The 26,040-nt window shown below is 37.6% G+C and overlaps 1 protein-coding gene across 2 annotated transcripts in view; it reads right to left on the minus strand.

The window, feature by feature from the left end:
* The window catches only part of LOC137132628 (E3 ubiquitin-protein ligase SH3RF3-like), an 82,565-nt gene that overhangs the window by 13,185 nt on the left and 43,340 nt on the right, over nucleotides 1-26,040 (minus strand). For both annotated transcript variants that reach the window (XR_010915157.1, XM_067515431.1), the window contains exons 2-8: nucleotides 20,782-21,057; nucleotides 17,940-18,035; nucleotides 10,428-10,736; nucleotides 9,503-9,618; nucleotides 6,927-7,097; nucleotides 4,016-4,293; nucleotides 597-922 (exon numbers count right to left, since the gene is read on the minus strand). Coding sequence is in view for 1 of the 2 variants with exons in the window: in XM_067515431.1 (XP_067371532.1) it covers nucleotides 597-922; nucleotides 4,016-4,293; nucleotides 6,927-7,097; nucleotides 9,503-9,618; nucleotides 10,428-10,736; nucleotides 17,940-18,035; nucleotides 20,782-21,057 (1,572 nt within the window). In the remaining variant the exon portion in view is untranslated. The remainder of the gene's footprint in view (nucleotides 1-596; nucleotides 923-4,015; nucleotides 4,294-6,926; nucleotides 7,098-9,502; nucleotides 9,619-10,427; nucleotides 10,737-17,939; nucleotides 18,036-20,781; nucleotides 21,058-26,040) is intronic.

Below are 26,040 nucleotides of genomic sequence, written 5' to 3' on the forward strand. Positions count from 1 at the left end.
CCATGTACTTACTTTCCTCTTACATTGTATGTATTATCTGTGTATGAACAATAATCATCTTAACTACTGTCCGACATATTGTAGATATATTAGTTGATTAACTGAGAAAAAAAGCAGTAAATCTGCTCTGAAAACCTGTGTTTTACTGTATGTTTATTTATGTGGATATGCAACTTATTGTTTGTAGTGGCTAAGTTGGACTTTATAAGAGCATTCTCCCACCATCTATTACATGTTGTAAAAATCAATATTCAAAGACTACTTTTATAACCAAGAGTTGTGATTTCATTTTTGAACATTGTTTTTTCCCAAATATATAGTAGGACAAGCATTTAGCCCTTGATTATGTGTGTGAAGAGTAGAAGAAAGATAATTATTACATGAAAGAAAATGTGCTGGTTGCTGTCACGTAGAAAAGCTCAGTAAATCTTTATCATATAAAGCTCAGGGGCTACTGCCAGTCTCTATTTCTACCGTCAAATTTTCAGAGTTGCCTATTAAATGTTGGTGCACAATATATATGCAAGCAAATGACATTAGACTTTCAGCTGAAATGTTTTTTTGTTGTTGTAATTATTCATAAGTATGAGGCTCACCTTCTCTGCTTTGGGTGCAAGGGCGCCCTGTGTGGGAGAGTGGGAGGGACCGGGCGATGGCGGCTGCAGTGTACTGGCTGGCTCACCATTAAGGAGCACTGCCGACACGTTGGGAGGCGTGAGACACGAGAGAGGGGACGAGAGGGGGAGGAGGGGCCGTGAGGCTGGGGAAGAGAGGGGAGATGGCCCTAAGCTGGGTCCCGGAGACACCATGGAGAGAGGGCGACCTGACTGGCCAGGGCAACGTGACGGTGAGGAGCTCTGAGGACGCACAGGAGAGATGGCCACTGTGGGGCGCTCTGGACTTCCAGCAGGAGGACTGTGAACTAAAACAGACACAAATAGACACGTGGATAAGCACAAATGAGAGAGCTGTTCACAAAGCTATCAGTTGGCCTTAGCCCCAAGAGGAATCAACATTTTGGAAGTTTATAACTAAGTCTTCTTACTGTCTGTATGTTAAGTACCAATTGCACTTTAAAATTACTCTCTTGTATCTGCAAATCATACCCACACTACTGGGATGTTCTGTTCCAACTTAAGATTGCTAGAAATATAGACATCAATTTAGATGGAAAATGACTCAAGAAAAAGTATCAAGCCATCCAATTACTTGACAAAATGTTCTGCGCTATAGTGTTGTCAGTGTCTTGGGTTCTGGAGTACATGCCTGCATACATGCAAGGCGAAGGGCTGCAAAACATAGCAAAAGAACATCAGTAGATAAATGCAATTTATTTTACAAATTGCTAATTTAAAAGTGTGTACTTCACAGTAATGATTCTGAATTTAAAGTTTTTCCAATAAAGCAATAAATAAGTAAATAAAATAAAATAAAACCCTTAAACATAATTTCAAGAAAATCTCATGGAACATTAATAAAAACTGTTTCTTCATTTCTCAACGAGGAAGTGAGAACTCAACACAATGTATCTAAAATTGTGAGAAAATTTAACATGAGTGGTAGAGCAGCAGGATGGGATGCAGAAGTTGTGGGATCAAATCCCAGCCTACCCACCCGGTGTGTCCCTGAGCGAGACACTCGGCAATAGCTGCCCGGGCTGCTTCCTTGTGACTGCCCACTGCTCCCCCCAGGGGGATGGGTTAAATGCAGAGAAAGAATTTTATTGTAACATGTATGAACAATATTTATAAGTGCTCAATGAAAATAAAGGTTGTTCTTCTTCTTAACACTTTTTCGCAACACAATTTCTCCATGGGATAAATAAAGTTGTGAATCTTGAATCTGATCTAAGTTTGACTGGAAACCTTAACTCTAAAAAAAGCCCTTGTAGAAGTGAAAACTGGTGTTTGTAACCCGTGTTTCTTCCATTTATATGAGAAGATTTAGTGTTCGAGAAGATAAAGGTACAGTACACAAAAAAACACAGTCATAAGCATCAGCCATGCACACACAGAGCTAGCTGCCTGCTTTTTTACATTGCAGTACTCATGCAGAGAGGTGCACTAGTCATGTGATAAAACCACCAAATGCCAGAACTATGCACACACTTTATTTGTAATGGAGACCAGATGCGTGTATATGTGTGTTTGTGTGTAGGGAGATAGAGAGACATAGACTGAAATTGAGTGAGAATAGGAAAGAGGTGGAGACAGAGAGAGAGAGAGAGAGAGAGAGAGAGAGAGAGAGAGAGAGAGAGAGAGAGAGAGAGAGAGAGAGAGAGAGAGAGAGAGAGAGATAGAGATATGAAGCTGTCATTACGCCTCCATAAAACAAAAAGCAGTGATGTCATTCAGCTGTGCGGTTGTGAGCCTGTGTGTTCATTTGTGTGTATTCATGTACGTGGGAGTGCAAAAGTCTGTATGTGTGAAGTTATACTGTATGTGTGTGTTGGCACTGTTCCCACAGTGTGTACTCTTCACACTCCTCAAAGAAACCTTCACCATTATTTTCCCAATAGAAGAAAGAAAAGGCACAAAGAGGATGAGAGAAAGGGGTGCTGGAGAGATGAATAGACTCTGAGAGCAGGCAAAGGTGTGTGTGTGTGTGTGTGTGTGTGTGTGTGTGTGTGAGAGAGGTTTGTGTGTGTGTGTGTGTGAATGTTCTCACGGCACAAACAGCACTACTGCATGATCTGAGCACATAGCTGTGCTATTGTGCATACAAATTTGCATAGTTTATATGTTTGAGTGCATGTGATAACAACAATTGTGCTTAATTATTATACTTTGAGTGACAGTGTGTTCTTGTGCAATTATTTTGCGGTAGTGGCTTTTGTACAGTGGAAAGTAAAAGTGTGAAAGGATGTTTTATGCTTTCTTCAAACAACAGCGTCACAGCGATTTGCATTCGTCCTCATAACGGAAGTCGGCCAGGATAGGATTAGTTTTTATTGCAACAGATTTACAGATTCAACGAAGTGGTTTTATCTGAGAGCCATATATGTACCTAAATCATTCTTTGTTAGATGAGGTTTCTGTATCACTGACCAAACGAAAAAGACTGGTAGTGCACATTTGGCACATACACTCACTGGCCACTTTATTTGGTACACCTGTACACCCTATTTCAAATGAATAAGGTTGCTCCAGTACAGCTCCACTACCCACTTTGACCTCAATAATAAACACAGAGTGTAATTTAGACTTTTCTGACAGTGTTAACATAAAAAGTGGGAAATTATACCACTGTAAAAGTAGAATTCTTAAAATCACATCTAATATTATTTAGGCATCTCTCGTGCTGCTAAAACAGCTCTGACCCATCAAGGCATAAATTCCGCAAGACCTAATAAGATATCCTCCAGTATCTGGCACCAAGATGTCAGCAGCATATCCTTTAGGTCTTGTAAATTTTAAGCACATACCACAGATGCCTGAGCCGACTGAAATCCGGGGAATTTGAAGTTCAAGTTAACACCTTGAGCTCTTTGGAAATCCATTCCTAACAATATTTTGCACTGAGGTAAGGCAAATGATCTTGCTGAAAGAGGCAGCTGCATCCCTATTCTTCTCATTCAATCTGGCATTTTTTGCAACTTTCTTTGTTGTTATTGTTATTGTTATTATTATTATTATTATTACTACTTTAATTAACTTGGATAGCCTTTCCCTGGTAGGATGTTCCAAGATCATCTGTGGTTTCACAAGTTGAGATTTTTTAGTGGGTGTTTTCAATGTGGGCACCTTAGTGAACATTTCCTGAGTCCTGCTTTGGCAAAGAAGAGTTTAAAATTCTTCATCTTCTTTTATCTGCTACAGTAGAGTGGGGAACTGTGCCATTATGTTAATTCAATATAATCAGTGCACGCATGAATGGGATTCATCATTGAATGAAACTGAACACAGATGCTTCTGAATCTTTAGATGTTTAGGGAACCCAGTGTTAATACAGTATTCATATTTAAAAAATACTTAATGAGTGAAACCGATGCACACTTGTTGATGTTTTTGCTTACCCAGCTGCATTGAGGTGCGTGCCTGGTTAACCATATGCTGACTGGAGCGCAGGCAGTTCTTCAGCTGGGCTGCAGCAGTTTGTGGCGAGGAGGCGGGACTGACAGAGTTTGATGAGTTGACAAGTGGGGTGGAGGGACGAGTTGAAGAGGACCCTGGTGATGAAGGGTCAGAGATTTTACTGCCCACCTGACTACATCCACTTCCTCCCCCTCCTCCTCCACTACCTACTGGACTGGACAGACACGAGCCCCGAGTAGCACCCGTTCCAAAGGGAGCCCTTGAAAGACAAAAGAGGAGAGACAGATTACTGACTTCTCGTTTGAATTTTTAAATGAAATCATAGGTGATGTTTTATTTATATAATTTTTCCTTTCCTCAGGTACAGATGTGTTATTTTTTTGTTGCACCACATTGATTCAGACTGAAATATCTTGACAACTATGTGATTAAGAGTTGAAGAATTTGGAACATATGTCGGAGGATGACTTTGGTCATTTCCTCTAGTGCCAGCATGAGGTTGACATAGTTTAAGTGAAATATCGTAGCAACTATTGCATGGAAAGTTATGAAATTTGGTGCACATACAGTATACATCTCACAATGTATTAATCTCCTTGATGATCCAATAAAGTTTTATCTTCAGCAACATCAAAAGGTCAATTTGTCCAGTACTTTGCTGTATGATGAAATACCTGCAAAACCACCGGCATTTCTATCAGCCTCAGCTGTGCTTTGTGAAAAGCCACTAACATGAGTGTAGACTCTCAGTCTTGTTTAGTAGAAAATGTTAATAGCCACTATTTACTCCAGAATAGCAGAGCAGAGCTGCAAATGGTACTATTATCCCCTGTCAAAGTGAGCGATTTCAGAGCTATTATCTGACCAGATCAGCATGGCATATTGTCTTGCTGTAACATGTATGGAGCTGCCAGCTGCTCATATTCATCTGCAAAACAGTACATTGAACAGTGGTTATTGATGCAGTGGTATTCACACTCTCATTCACACTGCTGCCCATCAACTTCAACTGATACACATACAGAGTTATGGTTTTTCTCAGTTGCGTTGCTACTAGGTACAACAGTTAAAGGCCACATTCAATGATTTTAAACTTCTTTTGGTTCTAGTTTGGGTAGTACATGTAAATAAATACCATTAAACCTTCCTCTGACTTCCCTATATTAAAATAATCCCTCTTCTTCTAACTTTAAAATGCCTCCAGATGACATCACTTGGAGGAAACTTTAGTTCAGATTATATCATCTTGTTGCTCACGCACTGGCGCAACATTTTCTGAAGATTATCTGAACTGTTAATGATGAAAAACTGGTCATCTGGTTTTTGGCTAAAAACAAAGCAAAAGCCTAGAATTATTTTTAAAAAGGGAAGTCAGAGGGAAGTTTAAAAGCATTACATGTACATTTATTGAAAAACCTAAACTAAAGCCATTGAAAGCAAGTTGAAAATTTGTTCAGTTGCCCTATAAGTTATACTTTGATATCTGGTTTTCTAATGAAAATACATGTGCAAACCACTCAACATTGTGAGTTAGGTTTAACACAGCGGTTTGTGTAGGACCCCTTCATAGAGTTTTAAAAGAGGACATTATTATCGTTTCCACCACAACTGTTTTCTTGCCAGCGTGGGAAGTCTTCTGAAGCAACTTTGTTACCATCACTACAGACAAAAAAAAAACAATGTCTTCATAATTTTTAATACAGCAACTTATCAAACTGTCATGTCAGAATCATCCAAGATATAATAAATACCACAGCTAATATGTAAATATTTGTGACTGATGAAACCTTGGTGTATGTGTGTGCATCTTTAGCAGCCTATCATTACCATATTAAGATATGTCTAAGCTGCACTGCAGACAAAGGGGTGGGGGGGGGGTAAGCAAAGAAGAAGAAGGGGAGAGTGTACTTGTGTAAAAATAACAAATTGCCTCTCATTTGATTACTCGCCCATCCTGAGTTCTAAGATTGCATAACTGCAGAATGTGAAGCAGCCATTCATATCCACTGAAGAAGGACACCTGCTGTTTTTGCAGTTGTTTGATCTCTTTGTATCATTTTCTTTTTTCCTTTCTTTAGCTTTCTCTTCTTCTTCAACTATACTTTGGTTAGACTTTTTTTTCTGTTAACTTTCAATTTCACGCATCTTTCTCCACCTTTCCTCTATCCTTTCGTTCCCCATCAGTCTTTTTCTCTTTACCTGCTCTCCATCCATATTTTTTTTTATTCCTACATTTTCTCTGAGAACTTTCTTTACTACTATTATTCTAAATGATCCTCACTTTTATTTCCTTCCTTTCTCTCCTTTTCTTTAACTGCATAATGGAGCAGAATACAGATTAGATGAACACCCACTGCAAATGTTTTCATGCATACAGGAATAATGAGGGTAATTAAATTGCCAAATATGACTTTAGCACACTCATTTTCCTGTTCTATTTGCTTTTAACATCTACTTGTAACACTGTTAAGGATGCCAACAGTAATGATGATGATGACAATGATCTGCAATGGATTTGTGATTAAAAAAAGCAGAGCCAATATCATTTACTAATGCAAATCAAATTTTGTATTGATATTTGTATTTAAATCAAGTTCATAAAGTGTATTCTAAATGCAAACTACTACTGTGTTAGTGCTACCACTGGCTTTATGTGAGGATAAAACTAGTGACTGTACTTCACAGGGTTATATGACCAAACCCAATAAACTAAGTTATCAAAAGTAATAAACCAGTTCTAATACTGTGGTCCCTTTCTCTGCAAAAAGTGTCCCTTTAGAGAGCCCTGATACAACTGGTTTCTTTTATCAACCAGATGATGACATGTTTTTTGGGAAGCAGTATCACCACAATGTCCTCCACCTACCCAAACACAAGCCTGGGCTCACTGACCTGGACACAGGGGTGACATAGTTTCCTGGGAACACACCAGAGGCAGCAGTTCTCAGTGATGTGCCTTTGAACCATCCATCTTGACACTTCTCTGTCACCCGATACATCTCCCCTTTCCTAAGTTCAAGCTCGTCAGCCTTCTGGGGCTTGTAGGCATATAGAGCCAAATATCTAGGGAACAAAAGCAACCAAAAAAATGTTAAAATGATGAAAAATAAAAAGCTCTAATAACTTGACAATGTGGATGCAAAAAATGATTTACTTATTAAGTATGCCAAATAGAATATAGAAATGAAATAAAATTAACAAATAACAAAATACATAGCAAAAACGACAGCATAAATTATGTCTGGTTAAAAAAAAAACAAAAAAAAACAGAAAAATCTGAAAAAGGTTGACTCGTGTGAATAAGTCAAACAAAATGCTTTGTAGCCTGGAATTTAATTGAGCTAAACTCCAACACAGATTTCAAGGTATTTCCCTTTGAAATAGTAGTGTGACTGCCAAAGGCCGACTGAATAATTTTTCCTCCAAAGGGTATGATATGGTTGTGAATGCAAGCCTAAACAATATGTCCTTGCTTACCAGCCTACTAACAGGTACACTAATAAATCTAGTATTTATTATCTCCCTATTCTATATGTGACTATGTTTATGTGTTGAGTATAGTGTTCTGCATCTGCATTAACATATAAATGAGTTTCTAGCTCTGTCGCTTGGAGACATTGGTAGTATGTAGTGCCAGACTCCGTTAGAAGACGATAAAGACCACAGAGTAAACAAGCTCTATATGAGCTGCCTCCCCGTTGCCATGGTAACAGATATGGGGACTGTCTCCCATCTTCCCATGGCAACAGGAATAGTATGTTGTCAAGATGAAAACATTCCACCTCATCAGTAGAAGAAACTCACTTTGTACATGTGTGTTAGAGGCCGAGCAATTTTCAACTCAATTTCTATGGTTCTAGTTGAGTGAGCACATATATGGCCTGTGAATGAAATAAATCCATCCTATATCTTCCATACATTACTAACAGTCTCACTTTTCTGCTTTTTGTTCCATTAATGGGGGTCAGGTGACAAGGGTCTTGATTCATCCTCATCCACTGGCCCCCTACACAGAGGGATGTGAGATAGCGGAAGCTATTTTGGCTTGAAATACAGCAATGGCAATGCTGGATGCTGCCTATTTTTGGACATGAAAAAAAGACTTGGCAAAGTGATATAGTGCAATCAATTCCAATTTCTCCACCAAAATGGTTACTAAAATTCCCTGTGGAAACCCCATGGAAAAGTACCCGCAGGAGTGACCAGGAAGGCATTGTGTGCAATGCGTTGTGGTTAATGTACGATATTGTACTTCAGATTGTTTGGGACATTTGCTTAGCTTTGTTTGGCTATTATCTCCAACAAAGGTGACCTAGTTTTAAGAAATTGCTCCTTTTCTATAAAATGAAATTGTCCTTTAAGTAGAAGTGTTTGTGTGTAACATTGGATGGTGGGAAAACTGAGCAAAATATACTAATTTCTTAAGATGTGTGAGATTAAAATTGGTTAAATGTTAAATGGTAAATGGTCAGTACTTATATAGTGCTTTTTTACCTATCTGCACTCAAAGCGCTTTACACTGCTTCTTGGTTCACACTCACCTTGAAGATACCCCTGTCTTTCTAGCAGTAACCTTGTAGATTAATTACTAGGGAAAATATAGAATAGTCTTGCTCAGAGCTGGCACCTCACCAACCATCTGGATGTACATTTAAGAAATTATCAGCCTGCAACAAAGCCTACAACTGCAGCTTATGTGTCATTACTTTGTTTGCACTGTGTATCCATGCTAAATCATATTATCTGTGCAAAATATCACAATTTAATTTTCTGGCACATTTGAATAGTAGTAGTTAAAAGGCTGACCGTGTAACTGGAACATCAGTTGTTTCACAGAAATTCAAGTTAAATATCTCTCTCAACCTTGTTTTTCCTTCAGTCATTTCCACTATCAAACAGCCAAACATTTACCCATGATTGACAGAGTACTGGATTTATCTAGCTTTTCTTCCACATATATTTGGCATAGAGGATCATCCTAAAAGACTGAAACATGATCTGTATCTAGTGGTGCATTTGTTTGTAAAGACTAAATACTTCGTAGTTCCTAGCTATTTTATGAAGGAAAAAGTAACAACAGTAATCTCCCGGTGCTTAAATCTATAAAAGCACATAATGTGACGTGAAATAGATTATTAAGTATGCACCATAACTGTGCTGTCAAAATCCTTGTTGTGAAACACTGATGCAACCATCACAAAAACAGAGAGAATGGTGTGTGACTGTATTTATTCTTTCTGAGGGGGATTTCATCCTTGACCAGTGGAGGAGTAAATGTGGTTGCAGAGGTAGTGGAATGTGGCCAATATCTCTGGGCACAAAAGAGGGAATATTTTTAAAGCTGCCAGGAGGCAGATTCTGAAATCATGCCTTACAATATCTGAAACACATACACACTCTGTTAAAAAAGTACAAGCAGGTGGAAATCGCAGGCAGACTGGGCTGACAGCACCATGAGATATACTTACATGTTGAGTGGCAGCTGCACCTTGGCATGAGCCAGCAGCTCAGAGGTTATGGATGCCACTTTGGGTGGCACCAGTACCCCTGCCGAGGAGGGAGAGGGACCTGGGGAAGAAGCATCCTAGAGGAAGACAAACACACATACAAACTTTTAAAATAAATCCTTTTTGCTTGCAGCATTTTTGCATGCTGGGTATTATGGTATAAAGTAATAATTTCTAGGTTAAAGTATTGACCAAAGTGAAATTTGGTTTGCAAAGAGTAAGTGTATACCATATTTATTGTATGTGTTTACAGGCTGTACCGGAAATTAGCCAGACCAATATACTGGATAAGGGAATTGCTAATTAGTGTTAAATAATTAATAAACCACGGTATAAAATCCACCAAAATACACTCACTGGCAAAGAGCTGCTGTATTGAATTGAGTTCAAGTGAATTGGACTGTACAGGTATACATAATCAAGTGGCCAGTGAATGTATTTTTAAAGTGGTTTTAATAACTGTGCATTTCATATTTTGTTCACTACTTCATAATGAATAAAAATTGGTTGATCCTGAATTAATAGGTTAATATAAACTCAATCCTAATAAATATTGACATACTAGAGGTGAAAGTAATGAAGCCCATTTATTCTTGTACTAGAGTTTCACATGTAAAACATAAAATAAGCTTACAAAATATATATTGTTAAATACTAAACAACCAAGCAAGGAAGATGACAAAGTATTATAATTACAAAAGGAGCAACTGTTCATAGCAAGTACTTTGTCACTTCTGCCCAACAGTCAAAGTTCTAAATGCAGTCAGTTTAAGGGTTAAACACAACAAAAACTGGGTTATCTCAGTTCCCTTAAGCATAAGATGTGAATACCACCAATGCTACATAAGCAGTCAGTGTGTGTGTGTGTGTGTGTGTGTGTGTGCACCTGGATGCGTGCAGCAGCTCTGGGGTCAGAGGAGCTGATGAGGATTGGGTGGGAGATCTCCATACTGTGTCTGTTGTTGAGCTGGGTGGCCCTTTGACTGACTGACAGTGCTGTAAACGAATGACGCTTCTTGGCGTTTTTCTTTCCTTCACCTCTCCGATGACCACAGCCATTCCCATTGGACGGGGAGGCGCTAGGGGATGGGCTAGGGGAGCAGTGACTCAGCGGGGTTGGCTCAGAGCTCGGACCTGGAACATTAGTTGGAGTTGGCTTGTCGATCTCCATTAGCTGCTTGGCTGTTTCGTTCAACTGACAGGAGAGAAGAGGAGAAGAGAGGAAAGGAGAAGAAATGAGAAAAACACAAGGAGGAGGAAATGGCAAAAAATAAAAAATAAAAAAATAATAAGTGACAGAAGTGTTCAATTTCTCAAATACTCAAGATGAGGAAAACAAGTGTGTGTAGCTTTGCCTTACTTGTTCTTACCCGCAGCTTGTTTTTTCAGAATAGGAATACAGTAATATTACTTACAACAGCTGGCCGAGGAAGGATCCAGGTGTATAACACACTCACTACTCTCTTTGTGAAACACACATATAAGTAAATTACTGAAAGGTGAGCATCTCTTTTTCACTGTGAGGATTATTCTTTCTCTCTTTGGTTGGTTTCAGTTCATTCTTGGGTTAAATTTCCTACAGTTTCAAGTTACCTTACATAACTCAGCAGGACAGCTTTGATGGCACTCCTCAGAGGTTTACCTTTAAACACTGCTAAGTAAGCACCAATCTAAGTAATATACCCACTTAAAATGAATCCCTTACACCCAAACATATGCCAAATTCCTAATTGTGGAATTTCAACCAGTTGGACAGTTAAAATATCTTTGACTGGGTGACAATGAAATAACAAATAGCAGAGACACAACACTGGACCCTGAAGGTAATGTAAAGTACCCTCTCAGTGTGTACATAGCTGTTTCTGCGCGACTGGATTAGATCTAATTTAGGCACAGCACAGAAACATGCCAAGAAATTGTGCAATAAATGGCCTCCCCACCTCTGCATCCCACTTGTGTTACATGAGATTTAAAACAAATGCTACACTAACAAACTGTAAACATTGAGGGGGCCACTGTCATTGAGGGGAGAGTTTAGAGTAGTAGTAACAGGTTAAGTCCTAACCTGTACTCAGACTGCATGTTTTAAAAACATTACTATTTGATGGCACTGTAGGATTTTTACAATTTAGGCATTTCATATTTCAGAGTGAATGAAGGGTGGAGACAGAATGCTTAGTCATACTGTCAATTTTGAAACTACAGTCGTGTACAAAAGTAAATACCCCTTATTTTGAAATGGCAAAAAATACATAAATAATAAAAAATAAGACAAAGATATTTTTTTAAATCAACATAGTACTTAATGCACAGTTAATGCACAATTAGATATTATACATTTCCTCTTTTTTCATAAGATATTAAAGTTAATTTTAAATTACTTTATCAAGGGGATGCAAGCTTTTTAGATTGACATTATTTTAGTATAAATTTTGTTATATAGTACTTGACTTGATTTTTGGTATTTCAGGTAATTAAAGAACATTTGTGCTAGCTGAATGTACAATTTTGCTGTACTGGGTTTAGGGTTAAGTTTGCATCCCCATACATGCAGTTTCAATGTAAGGAGATGCAAACTTAAACCTAAACATAGCATAATAATTGTAAAGAGTAAGAAAATCTTTTGAGAAAGTGACTGTCTTGAGTTAAAAGATAGAATGGCTGACACATAACATTTCCTGGTGAAATCCTGCACTGTTACATGGATATAGCCCTTTGTAAAGATATTTCAGCTTGTTATAATATGTACGGCCTCAGTCAAAGCTGTGTGTAGTAAACGGTTTGTAAAAATAACAACAAATGTAAATATTACATTTTTTATAAATATGTTTAAAATCTATATGCCAATATTAACATCCTTTATAATATATCTTGGAGTAGATTAATCATGGTGAGATCTCATGGTCTTTCTCTTGTCTTAGGCTGATGCATAACTAATCTTTACAGACAACAGTGGCTGCTTAGAATAACCTCAAATTCCTGAACAAGCCCTGGGGAGAAAGGTAAGCCTTTCTGTGTACATACAATGTGTGTGTGTGTGTGTGTGTGTGTGTGTGTGTGTGTGTGTGTGTGTGTGTGTGTGTGAGAGAGTGTGTGTGTGTGTGAGTGAGTGAGTGAGTGAGTGAGTGAGTGAGTGAGTGAGTGAGTGAGTGAGTGAGTGAGAGAAAGACAGCAATAGGAAAGGACTGACCTATCTGGGCTCAGTGTTGGTGATATTTCATTTCCATATTAATAGATATTCTAATCAAAGTCAAATCTTATGCTAATGAGCGTGATGAATTGATGCTCAGTTTGTTCTCAAGAGACAGACTACAGGACACAAACACAGAAGCTTGCACATGCACATACAAGCACTATATATACACACACACGACATTGAGGCAACAGTCTATATATTTACAGTATAGTCTACTGCAGAACATCAAGTAATTTTTCTTCTTGCAATCAAGTTTTTGGTTCCACATAAATACAGAAGTTGCCAGCCAAACCCAAAGCACACTCACAACAATCACTGCTGTGTTAATTTCATTTAACGGTACAAGTCTACAAGTATTGCCCCAATGCAGGGAGGCAGGCATCTAATGAAATTGGACCCCTTTTGGCACAAGGCACCAGGTTTGGTTAGGGTAAGATACTAAGTAAACATGGTTAGGTGTTGTTAAAATGCTTGTAGTAAAACTGTATAGCTTCAATTCACTGATTGATCACATGGCATATGTAACATGGTGCAACAAAGCAACAAACAATTGTTTCACGCTGGACTCAAACTCTGGTCTCTTGTGTTGACCAATCCATCCACAGTGTGTTATGTTTGCTACAGCCACTATGTATCAATCCACAGTAATACGTGTGTGTTGGTCATTTTTGCTGGCTTGTACAAACAACCTGCATAGTCAGATTTTACAGGAGGACAGTTTCTTATTCTAGCTACCACTGCTATAAAGGCCAGCCATGCTGTATTAAAGAGGATAAGAGAAAGAGAGGAATGCTGTTGACAGGGACAATTCTTCACTGGGTGCATTTGGCTGAATGAAATCTCCAAGGTCATCTATTATGTGTTGAGCCAACTGTACTGTACTGTGTCTTTTGGAGGATGAGTGCTCTCTCCAGGTAATACTGAGGGTTGAGCTGATGAGCTGATTTCTAAATTGCGAAGTGGATAAGCCAGCAAAATAAATGCATGCCCCCACACATACAAATGCACGAGCACCCACCCACACCCACACACCCACAGTGATAGGTGTGTGCCAACTCCCTCCTGCTGCAGAGACAGTGGGATGCATAAAGGGGGTCACAGACAAGAAAAGACAGCAGTTCTAATGTCTGCTCCAAACTACTCCCAAACCTGTCCACAAAAACAAACCAAACCAAAACAAGTCTCCCAAACTCTTCTGTCATTTGCATGAATCTACCTTATTTCTGCTCAAATTCACTCACACTGACCTTATATCAGTGTGAATCCACACCAAACCTTCCAATAGTGCTAAAGTTATACAACACAATCAACAACCCACTCAGCACATCTACAGTACCTAAATTCAAGTCTGCAGTGGGTCCAAAACAGCATAAAGCCACTTCAGGTGTATATGAACTCAGCATGGACCTCATCCATACCTTTGGGTCATCAACTCCAGATACATCCACCTGAAACCAATACAAAACAACTTCACAAATATCATCTACACTTACCAAATCTAATTAAACAACCTCCAATTCAATAATAAATGTTGTACAGTTAGCTACTTTAATTAGTAACTGTCCACTCCCTGAAAACTTTATACTACATTTAAGATAACCACCAGCTGACCCAAATTCTTTTATTAAAATAATTGAGATAAAAAAAAAAAATTTTAATAATTGTATCATAATACTGATTTTAAATCGGCAACTGTAGGAAAAATGTTAGACCAGCACTCAATGGTGTGGTACAAAATCTTGGCCAGTGGGCACCCTTTTTAATCAGCTTCCCTGTGTGAATATCTGTAGCAATATGTGTAACCCTCGCATATCTGTAGGTGTTATTGTCACTTCCATTAATTAAGTGCTTTTTCAACATATTGCAACTAAACTCTGCAACTTTCTCTTGCACAGTTTGCATTATTTTTGTCACAGTTTTCAGGGTCTCAAAATAGCCTGATCATAACACAAAGGTGGGAAGCCAAAATACTCTGGTCCCTAAACTAAGAAAGTATTAATAAATTATTTTATTTCATAATATAAAAAAAAAGATTTGTTCTAAATATGTTCCTAACAAGGGGTTTCTCAAACTGAAATACAAAAGCACAGAACATTAGAAGCCTAAAAAGTACACATCCATAAAAATCAAAACAGATTATTAAAGCTAGCACTACAAATGAAACGTCATAAAAAACTTTTATGACTTCCACAATGATTATCGGGTCTACATACATGACATCCTGTTAAATAATACCATAGTGTAACTTAATATTTCATTGTGTTGCTGCCTGTTTATTTCCATCTATAAAAACCAATAAAACAAACTATCGAACTAATCATGCTGTATAATATTTTACACTATACCTTACTATGTTGACATGAAAGTGACATGAAAAACCTGCTAAAAAACAACCTCTTGAAATTACTTTAAGTAACGAGCTCAGCTTGTTTTAGATCCTCAGTGACATGAAAAAAATGGTGATGATGGAGCTGCTCCAAGTTGCTGTTTGTCACACTGAATGGTACTTTATTTATCAGCAAACTAATTATCCTTAAATAAGCAAGCTAGTAAAACTACATTCCAATAACATAATTGTGAAACACTGCTATCAAGCTGTGATCACAGAAACTTTTGTCTGAAAATCCGTTACAGGGATGGACAGCATCCTCTGTGAATGTAGCATCTGCAACTCTCAGTAAACCCTTATCACCAATCTATGTATTTAGACAAATAACAACAAGATCTGTCTGCATTCAGATGTAAGTTGTGAGAAAACAGCTATAAAAAGGTCCCTCATATCCAGAGAAGCGCACACACACACACACACACACTTACACACACACACACACGCACACACACACACACACACACAAACTCTGCTGTGCTACGATGATAGAGAGGTCTAAATTATTGATGCTTCTCTATCTAATAGGAACCCCTATGTGTCTGTGTGTTAGTGATGACTTTTTAAAGCCTATGTTTAATCCCTGTTACTTAAGATACTATTTTGGTCAACCAGCTAATTTTAGGGACATAAGTGGATAACAAAGACTCCATTTCTATGTGGGATTGGAGAGAGAAAGGGATCTACAATTACAACATGAAAAAAAAACATTAGCCAAACAATTATTTAAAATCTGTATGATTGTGTAGTCTAATTGCATCTTTGAGAAATGTTTCTTAACTTTACAGATTTCAGATAATAAGCAATGTAATGTTTGAAAGTAGCATGAATGATGAGCCATGCGATTAGTCTCTTTGTCTCTAATCTCTACCTAGAAGGCCAAAGTAGATGTGACCTTGTGGCTGTTACATTGACAAACACACATACACAGATACATAGTGGTACTTCCCTGTTTGAGTGAACCTGCCCCCAGTTTTCAACGTTGCATCATTTGTTATGGCAGGTTCATGAGAGAATCAGTGTCCTCACAAATTTGTGGTAATAGAGGTAGAAGAGAATCCATAATAACAGTATGAAAGAAAAATTTATATCCGTGCAGTTTCCAACAATGGGTTTTTTGCCATGGCTTAAGTGTGATCCAGAGTAAAGTGTGCATGATAGTTTTTTTTTTCAGTTGCACAAGGATTAAAGTAAACTATATTCCAGTTTTGACAGGCGTAGCACTATAAAAGATAGTAACATGTTTGGGATTGGTTGGGATTTTAACTCCTTTACTGAGACAAAATCCCTAAAGAAAACTGAGGTACTTTTACTAATACAATCTCAATTTCTGGGGCACAATAGATGTCCATGGTTGTGTACTTCAACTGATAGGTGGACAAATGCACAGATCACACAACGTGGAAACATCAAGTAAACAAACCCCTATTAAACACAGAATTAACACACAATAAACTTTGACATTCAAATGATACATCCGTATTATAATGTCTATTATTAATGATATATATAAATTAAATGCATGTTCAACTTTTCATACAAGAGCCAGACACTTTCCAACCACCACTTACTCAACTTGCACGAATAGTGTCATTTAAAAACCACTATACATTACGAACAGTAAAAGTATTGAATTCAATGCAGTATTGCAATAACAGTATGAGCTTGCAGCCATCTAGTACTACTGATAGCACTGTCACTTCACTTAAGGTGACACTAATGGAGGATCTAATCATTGTGACCATATCATGTTACCATAGTTTAGTGGGGCTCAATGTGTAATGCATCACTAGTTACTGACTGTCAGTGGGGCTGTTGTTTCAACATGTATATAAAAAAAGTTAGAGAAAAGGGCAGTTATGTAGATGTAAAACATGTAGAAGTAGCTCAAAACCCACTTAACCAAACTGGTATAACCAAGGAGCATGAATTGATTCTTCAACTGTATTTTTTTAGGCATGTTTTTTCTGTTATGCTTCTGTAAAAGGCAATACAAAGAAACAGCCATAATATCCCAAATTATGTCACATTGTCAGTGGACATGATCATAGCTTCTATCAGACGAAAGAACACACCATCTTATTTCTCATCAAAGCCTACAGCATACACTTCTCCCTGGAGAAACAAAAAGTAGTAAAAGCAGAACGATAAATAAAAATACTGTAACACCTGTGTTCCATGTTTAACCCTTAGATGCACGAGTGACTGGAGCGGAGTAGGTAAAACATTACCTGTGTTCTAATGTATTTTTATGGCAATTCTGTCATTTTGGTAAAAATAATCATTTGTCTTATATTTTTATTATACTATTGTCTACACAAGAATGATTTCATGTTTGAAATACTTTTTTTTCACATATTTAAAACCTTTTGAAAATTTGAAAAGAAAATGACACTACAGCAATAGAACAATGTCAACATAGAGTATGTGTTATAGTCTGTGTGGTCCACAGAATATACATTCCTGACAGTCAAAGAATCAAAGGTTCCCATGAAATTCCATAGGAAATGAATGCGGGTCATTTTTTATCCACCTATGGAATCTTGGGGTATTAATACAAAAACTACAATTTTGTAAATGTATACATGATAGGTTAAAAATGTAAGTTGCGTGATATCAAAACATGTTTTTTCAGAAATAGCTGAGCTATGAAATGTTAACAACTTCTCATTACGAAGATATTGCAGAAAACAACCTCACCAGGCCATTTTTGACCCACTTATGCATTTAAGGGGTTAAGCCTGTACAGCGTTTTTCTATAATAACCAGGGTGTGCAGCATGTGTGCATCTGTGTGTGTAATTTCTGTAGATTTACCTCCACGTAGAGAATAGGAAAGATGCCAATCTTGTCTCCCAGCATTCCTTCTGCCCAGTTCTCATCCACTCTCCTGATTACTGTCAGTACCTCATCCTGGAGATGTAAGAAATCAGTAAGACTACACACACACATACAGTACATAATACAATGTCCATACATTATTCACAATTACATATACTAATACATAATTATTACAATTATACATTTTAATAAAATAATACCTAATTAGATAATTCCAGTTAATTGGGCTGGATCTCAAATGGTGGATGGTTAATGTTTGTTGTCCAAGAGACATTTTTCTGTTTTGTTGAGGTTTCTGGAACTATACTGTAGATATCATCTAAAAGGTCAGATTCAATCCAACAACACACAAACAGTCTTGTGCCTTTTATTATAAAACTGTGTCAAAATTTGAATGACACTTTATATATGGTAAATACAGATGCATCTTTTTTGTTCTGTACCTCGGCATAGTGTGGGGTATTTTTGCCTTAAGGCTTCGCTGATACAAAAAACCTTTACAGTTTTTATGCAGTCTAGGTATAAGTTAGTATACCTACTTCCTATATATTATATTATATATATATAAATCAAAAAACACACACAGACACACACACAGACTTCATTAGGAAAGTATTTTTCCTCTGCTGCTCCTCTCGTCACATGTTTATGGAGGTCTTGGTTGGACCATTAGGGATGACAGTGATAATGCTGGTAAATGACTGTCTATTAGTCATACTGAGTAATTACCACTCACACACATATCACACACTGCTTCTGTGTGACAACATGCACACAGCACCCAGCATGGTTTGTGTGTCTTTTAAAGAGTGTATGGCTTTGTGTAATGTTCAACTATTAGCCTGACAATTAGCATTGCCCTATGAAAATAATCTATGGACCTCTCCTCATTACAGAAGCTTTTAGTTTGGATGTAGAGGGCAGTTTGTGACAAGGTATCTAACACTATTATGCTTTGAATTATTTTAACATCTACATTTAAGTATACAGTAATTTATTAATTTTTTGCTCTCTCTCTATAGACGCACTCAGAATGCAGAGACAGACCGGGTATGTCGGACGGTCAGTCGTAGCACAAATGAGCTTGTGTAACAGCAGGAAGAAGATGATAAGCTTTGAGGAACAGAATGGTACAGGGAATACAAATTCTGTTTACATCAAAACTCTACCTGGATATATACATATAAAGGACTAAGTGTCTTCTCTTAGCTTGTCTTTGTCTTTTAACATCCACCCTTTTTAATTTTAGTGATTTGGCAATCAGGGTTCATTTGTAAATGTCAGCCCCTGATATTATACACCTCTTATATAATGGAGGTAGATAACTTCACAAGTCCAAAATTCTGCACTCAATCTAAAACAATCCAAATAATACCTCCCCAAATTTGCGTAATTTTCAAAAACAAAAAGACATAAAAGGACCTCAAAATAGTCAAACCTGAGGATAATTAGTTCCAATTCTAAAGGCAATCAACTTTGACAGATCAAAATATAGAGAGACACGGTTACTGGCAGCAGCATGATGCTAATTAACAAGCAGCCTTGTTAAGTCAAAAAGAGCACAAGTCTTTTTTTCCTGCACTTCCCAGTTCACACCTTCCATCTCCTGTCAAAAAACACCCTTTTTTCCTGCTATGATGATGATGCGCATCATCATGATGCGCATCATCATATTAGACACGTTGACGCACAGACCTGAGATCCATTAACCCTACTGCCTATTAGCCTGCATATAGGAACCATCTAGACAACCGAAAAGACCTCTACTGTAGGTTATTTCCTGCTAACAGCAAGAAGAGATCATTTATTTAATTATTAATTACATTAAATAAGGTTTATCAAAAAGCCTTAGGAGGTCTTTCAGTAGTTATTGGTATTGCAAGTGCAGTATTACTTAGGAACCCTTTTTACTTAACAAAAGCTACCTTTGCTATTATTTGCCATAAATTGCTGAAATGTTTGAATATGAAAAACAATAATGTAAGCTCCCACACTCTTTGTTCCAATAATTGCTTTATAACAAATTCTGACAAAACCTCATGTAGACCAACTACTGCAACAGCTGTGACAAAAAATTTTCTTCACCACTGTAATACTTTATCAATTCAACTGACTTGCATAGTTGATGACAAGTTTCATAAAAAAACAACATGTCTGAGTTTTTCATTTAAACAACTCCTTTAATGTCATATTACTAAAAAGACAGGCCTGTTTAGACTTTAGCCACTATACTGGTTAACAACCTGTAAGACTGTTAGAGCTTATGTTTATGCATCACTTCTAGTCAATACCAGATAAACTTAAACTACATATCTTAACTATGACAGAGAAGAATAGTTGATATTTAGCAATAGCGGCCTATAAAATGTAATTGTTTTTGCTAAAAACTCTAATTGCTTTTGATGTAAAGCCCAATCACATTTTAGGACATGGGTGAAAACTGCAGTTCCTTTGGGAGAGCCCCATGCACAGTATGTACTTTTTACCCAGTTTGAAGCTGTGCTGAACCAATCTGAAGATAGGGTCAGTGCACATAAATAATTTGTGCCCTACAAAAAAAAAAAAAAAATGGTTCAACACCAAAGATAAGTACGCTTTCTATTTGTTTGCTGTCTCTTCTGTATTTATGCTGTTGCAGATTCTGTGAATTTATCCCTCAAATCTCTTCATACTCTCCTGATACATCCAAACTGCCAGTCCATATTTTATGTTACTATATTTATTTTGTGCCTGACATAAAAATAATATCGACAGCAGCATGTGTAAATCATATATCTGTGTTTGTGTGTGCGCGCATGCATGTGTGTGTGTGCGAGACCTTGCTGAAGGCCAGGCAGTCTTTATCCTGGTCCTTGTCTTTGACCTCAAAGTCATACAGTGCTTTGCCCTGGGGTGGAGTCTGGCTCAGGGGACGCAGCAGCTGGATGTAACTAGCAGGCAAGAAACCATGGCAACCATTGAGCTCGCCATGGTACCAGTTGTCATCCACTTTGCGTCGCAGGATGATGATGTCACCCTTGGAAAATTGGAGATCACCTGGCTCTTTTCCTTCATAGGAGTACAGGGCTTTACCACAAGGCAGTGCTGGGATGTTCTGGAAAAAAAAAACAGACATTTATTGTTATTTTTATTGTCATTGTTAGACTTAATTTCCTTATTTGTCCTTTTATTACTGGTATTGTAAAGCGTTTGTGATGATCAAATCAAAGCAGTAAATATGTGCTTATGTTTTTTGTGCACAAAACAACACTTTGTTCCATAAGGCAGAGTCAATCTTACTTGTGTGTTGGTTGACTGAAGTGACAGTAAGACTGAATTGTCATCTGATTGGTTTGAAAATAGTGAAGATGGTCAAACACCACTAGTGAGCCCAGCTTTCTCTTTCTGGGGCACTCGTTTGCTAACTCCATCTCCTTATAAGGAATCACAAGAATATTTATTACGACTTTACTATGTTTTTTTTTTTTGTTTTTTTTTTTTTGCTTTTGCTGTGAGATATGATTTTGAGCACCTATGTTTGAACTTTTCAGACTTCTTACCATCCAACAAACTATTTGGGAAGATGTCCTTCTCATATCTCCACCAGCGCGATTACGGTACACAATACAAGCCAAAAAGATTAGGAACCATTAACCTCCAATGCAAATGTTTAGGGAAAACTTTTCTCATTTGCTCCTACATTTAAACTTGTTGTTTCCTGTGAACAGCTATTTACCATAGGCTACACTAAAAAAATGTGTCTCAGTAAGAATAGGAAGTTCAGAGAGAGAGACAGGGCGGAATTAAATGCATTTTAAACCTCTATGGAATATTAAAAGCATTGACGTCAAGCATTAGTGCCACTGTGTTTTAACTACACCTCACAAACCTTGGGTTGTACATTTCCTTGGTTTACTGAAAACTGCAGTTTCATTATATTCTTCCTATTAAAAGGCTCAAAAGTCTGCCTTTGTGACATGACTGGAACAAATCACTTGCAAGTCTGTTTTGTGACAGTAAAAAAAATAAGTCGATGAGTCTGGTTACATTATTCTTACCTCGTTTAATTTTTACATTTGCACTATGCCATATTAGAAGGATGGTACAAATTAGGCAGTGATCACTAAAGTGAATAAATAAAAAATAATAATAATTAAATTATAATAAGGCCAACTGGTTTAGTAGCAGGTCCAAACAGTGGAAATCCAATATGTTGCAAACTGTTGGCCCTGCCCTGGGACAAATTTGTAGAGTATGAATAACTCCAAGTTTCATTGTATCCCCCCAGCAGTCTATGAGATATGACTGGTTATTAAAATGTTTCCCAGGTAATTGCTGCCCCCACTTTGTGCCAAACACAGTAATTTAGAAAATGCCAGAGTGGTGTGATGTACAGCTCCCTGTTGTCTCATCAAAATCAGGTCTGTGGTGTCTCACTTATCACATGTCAAAGGCAGACACATACTGTTGCATTTACCCATCCCTAAGTGATTTCTTTTATGGTGCTTTATGTGTGTAGAAAACTCGAATTGTTGCACTGAACCCAAGGTGTGTTAAGGTTCTATTAAAATTTTATTTACTATGAATCAGTGTACTATCAATCCTCAGCACTATCTAAATCACTCCCTGGATTGTCCAATCACAGCTTAACAGCCATTACTAGGCAAAACCAGCCTGCTCACTGTGCAAGCTCCATCTGTATTACAGCATTACAATACGTACACTCCCATTATAAATGGGATACAAGGCAATTGTTTGCACAATATTATTGGATCCTGAGTAAATAATTAGAAAGGTGATGTGTTGGACTTGGCAAGTTTCTGTCTTTACATGTCATCAATATGGATGCCAGCTGGTAGCGATCCTGATTTTCGGAAACATATTTCTTTTAGAATTTACACCAATAACCGACAACATTAACACTGATGGTCCAAATAATGTCATGTCATGCTGAGCTTGATTAGTCTGAGCAGACTGTGGCTACACCACACCATACTCCGCAAAATGTTATATATATTGTGTGCAGAGGTGTTTGTAGTACACAAACTCAATACTCAAGTAAAACTACAAGTATACGCCGAAAATTCTCCATTCCAAAGTAAATGGTAATGGCCGCTTATATAGCGCTTTTATCCAAAGGGCTTTACAATGTTGCTTCTCATTCACCCATTTACACAAACACTCACATGCTGATGGCAGTGGCTGCCATGCGAGGTGCTCACCTAACCCACCGGGAGCAACTTGGGGTTCAGCGTCTTGCCCAAGGACACTTCGGACATGTAGCCATTTTTTTACCCAGGTAAAAGCACAATTCAGATTTCATTTACAATACAGAATAAAAGTAAAACTACAGTATTCCAATAAGAAAACAATGTATTTGAAAAATATGTTTATTGCATAAAAGTTTCAGTAATTAAAAAAACAATCAAAGATCACTGTTGGTAAAGGAGAAGCTGATTGAAACAACCTTACATGCTGAGAGATGGTAATGACACATCAGCCTTTATTAATTCATATTTTTATTAAAAACATAATTTTTATTTAAAACCACCAGGTGGTATTAATGTGGCTGGTGTACAGTATAACATGTGCACTGTTTAGCCAGAATATTAAATCCACCTGTTGGTTTCATTGTTGTGCTAGACAGGGGTCAGCATTAGCAAAATAATGATGGTATTACAATAGTAAAACCACCAGGTAGACTTCATTTTGTAACAGATTCTGTTTGGTTGATGACTTTAATGTGCCCATTACATGCACATTTAATGGGCACATTACATGTTTTGAAACATTGAAAAAGTCAGCTGGAGATGGTGTTTCAAATGAGCTCATGGTTAATCTTTTAGCTAACTATAGCTCATTAAAATTTTGGTAGTGGCAGCTGTCATTTTAGGTGACAAAACTGAAGGTCAATGGCTTCAAATGCAAAGCCTTTTTTAGACAGAGGTAGACAAACCTCTGTCTAAAATCTGTCTCCCACAGATTCATATTTTACTAAGGATTGAAATGGTAGACGTGCCGCTGTCATCAGCGTGATCTTACTTGTCAGGCAGCAACTAAGGTGAACAGGGCATCAATTCAAACGTATTTAAACTCAATCAAGTTAATCATATAGTGTGCAAATCAGAGGGACCAATATCTTTGTGTAATAAAGGTAAGTCAAGCTAGTATAACCTTTATAGTCACCTGCAGATGACATAAAAGTTACATTTCTATATAACCACTGACACATACTGTAGCTATTAATCATTACAGCACACCCATATTCACATTCTCCACCACACACATACCCAAGCAAACACCGCAGGGTTCAGAACACACTTGAAATACTGAACATGTTCTTGAAGGAGAAGGATATTAAAAGGGAATTTATCTAAAAGATGATCCAGGTAAACAAATGGCAACGTGCAACAGAAGAAAGGGAGCATTAAAGAAAAACAACTTCTTCTCTTCCAAAGAGGCTGTTTACAGTGAGATGAACACATTCACATTTATGAAGACACACTCATATACAGACTGATTCTCCCCAGACAATACACTGAAGAGAACAGCCTGAGGTGCAACAGCCTGACTATACTGAAATCAGTGGTGATGCAATAAGAGGAAACACACACACACACACCAAAATTAGTGCTGCTTTGACTGATACTATGAAGTACTATTACAATTACTACAGAATGACTCCCATGCCAAACCACTTGACAAGCAAAAGTGGCAAAGTTTATGCAGACTTGAGCACTACACTCATACATGTACAGAATGTGATTGTTGGACTTTTACATCAGAAAAACCTGGACATTAAATTGTTTTTACTGTCACAAAGGCATTCGGGTCATGCTGAAACAGAAAACAGCCTCCCCATACAAACTGTAAACACACTAGAGCCTAACATTCAGATTCATACTAAAGGGCCAAACTAAACTAAAGCGATATAGTGAATGAGAACAAGAAAATATGCAGAAGAAGAATGGATAAGAGAAATACAGACATGAGAATGAACAGTTAGAGAAGCAAACTTAGTGTCTGGTTTTCAATCCTTGGCCGCCTTCTTTTACTATAATTACATTGACTGTAATGTGTACACTTCTAATTTGTTTTAGCAGTTATCTTGTGGTAAGGAATACAACTCCTGCCTAGATTACTGTTTACCAGCAACATATGACTAGAAAAGAACATCCTAAATGTTAGAAACAGACAGGGGTCAGTACAAGGTGGACTGAATAATGGATAAACACAGCTCAAGATGTGAGATATCAGAGACCAGGCTTTGCTGTGATAATATTAGGAAAACATTATGGTCTTGGTTAAATGTAAATGTTTTCCGTATTAAAGCAAAAACTTAATCTTTCCGTGACCTCAACCTTCTGTTGTGAGTGCCAAAATATAATGCTTATGTTAATGCTAATGTTCTGTTAAAGTCCACCAGTAATAGCTCCAATGGAGGAAGAAAAGTGCTAGATGGAAATGCAGATGTGAGGGGAAAGAGGTTGAGAATGACAGGGGAGCATGGATAGAAGAAAGGAAAAGAAAACCAGCATTAGTCACTCTTTGTATTTGATATCCAACGATTTATTGGTCAATAATTCACTGTATTTTTCCTTCTTGGTATTTTCTTCCTTCTTTTGTGAAATAACAGAACAGGAAAAGAGATTGAAGTGCAGAAACATAAAGCGTATGCTTCTGCACTTCTCTCCTTGCTTTTTTGTAACTGAATAGAAACGAGAGAAGAGCGGAGACATACACTTTATGTTTCTGCACTTCTCTTTCGCTGTTCTGTTATTTCACCTTTCTCATTTCATCCTCCTCCCTTCTCTCTTTTTTCTGTTTCACATTTATTCTCTCTTTGGTTCTTCTCCCCTGGGCCAACAGATTGGGGTGACCTCCTGGAGGCAGCTGGAAGGCCTCACCAGGGAGCTGTTGGGTTTGCTGCTGGATGTTAGGAGAAGGGAGGTCGCTGCGCTCACTCTGCCAAGGGCATCATCTAAATCTAGGCACAGGCTGCTGTCTTTTGCTGCTGTGAGCCTGGGGCAAGAGGGTCACAATGCATGTAGGAGGTCTTTCTTTTAGAAAGATCCCACCTGAATTTAAACAACGCACT

This window comes from Channa argus, chromosome 9 (genome assembly GCF_033026475.1).
Source record: "Channa argus isolate prfri chromosome 9, Channa argus male v1.0, whole genome shotgun sequence".
Taxonomy (NCBI): Eukaryota; Metazoa; Chordata; class Actinopteri; order Anabantiformes; family Channidae; genus Channa; species Channa argus.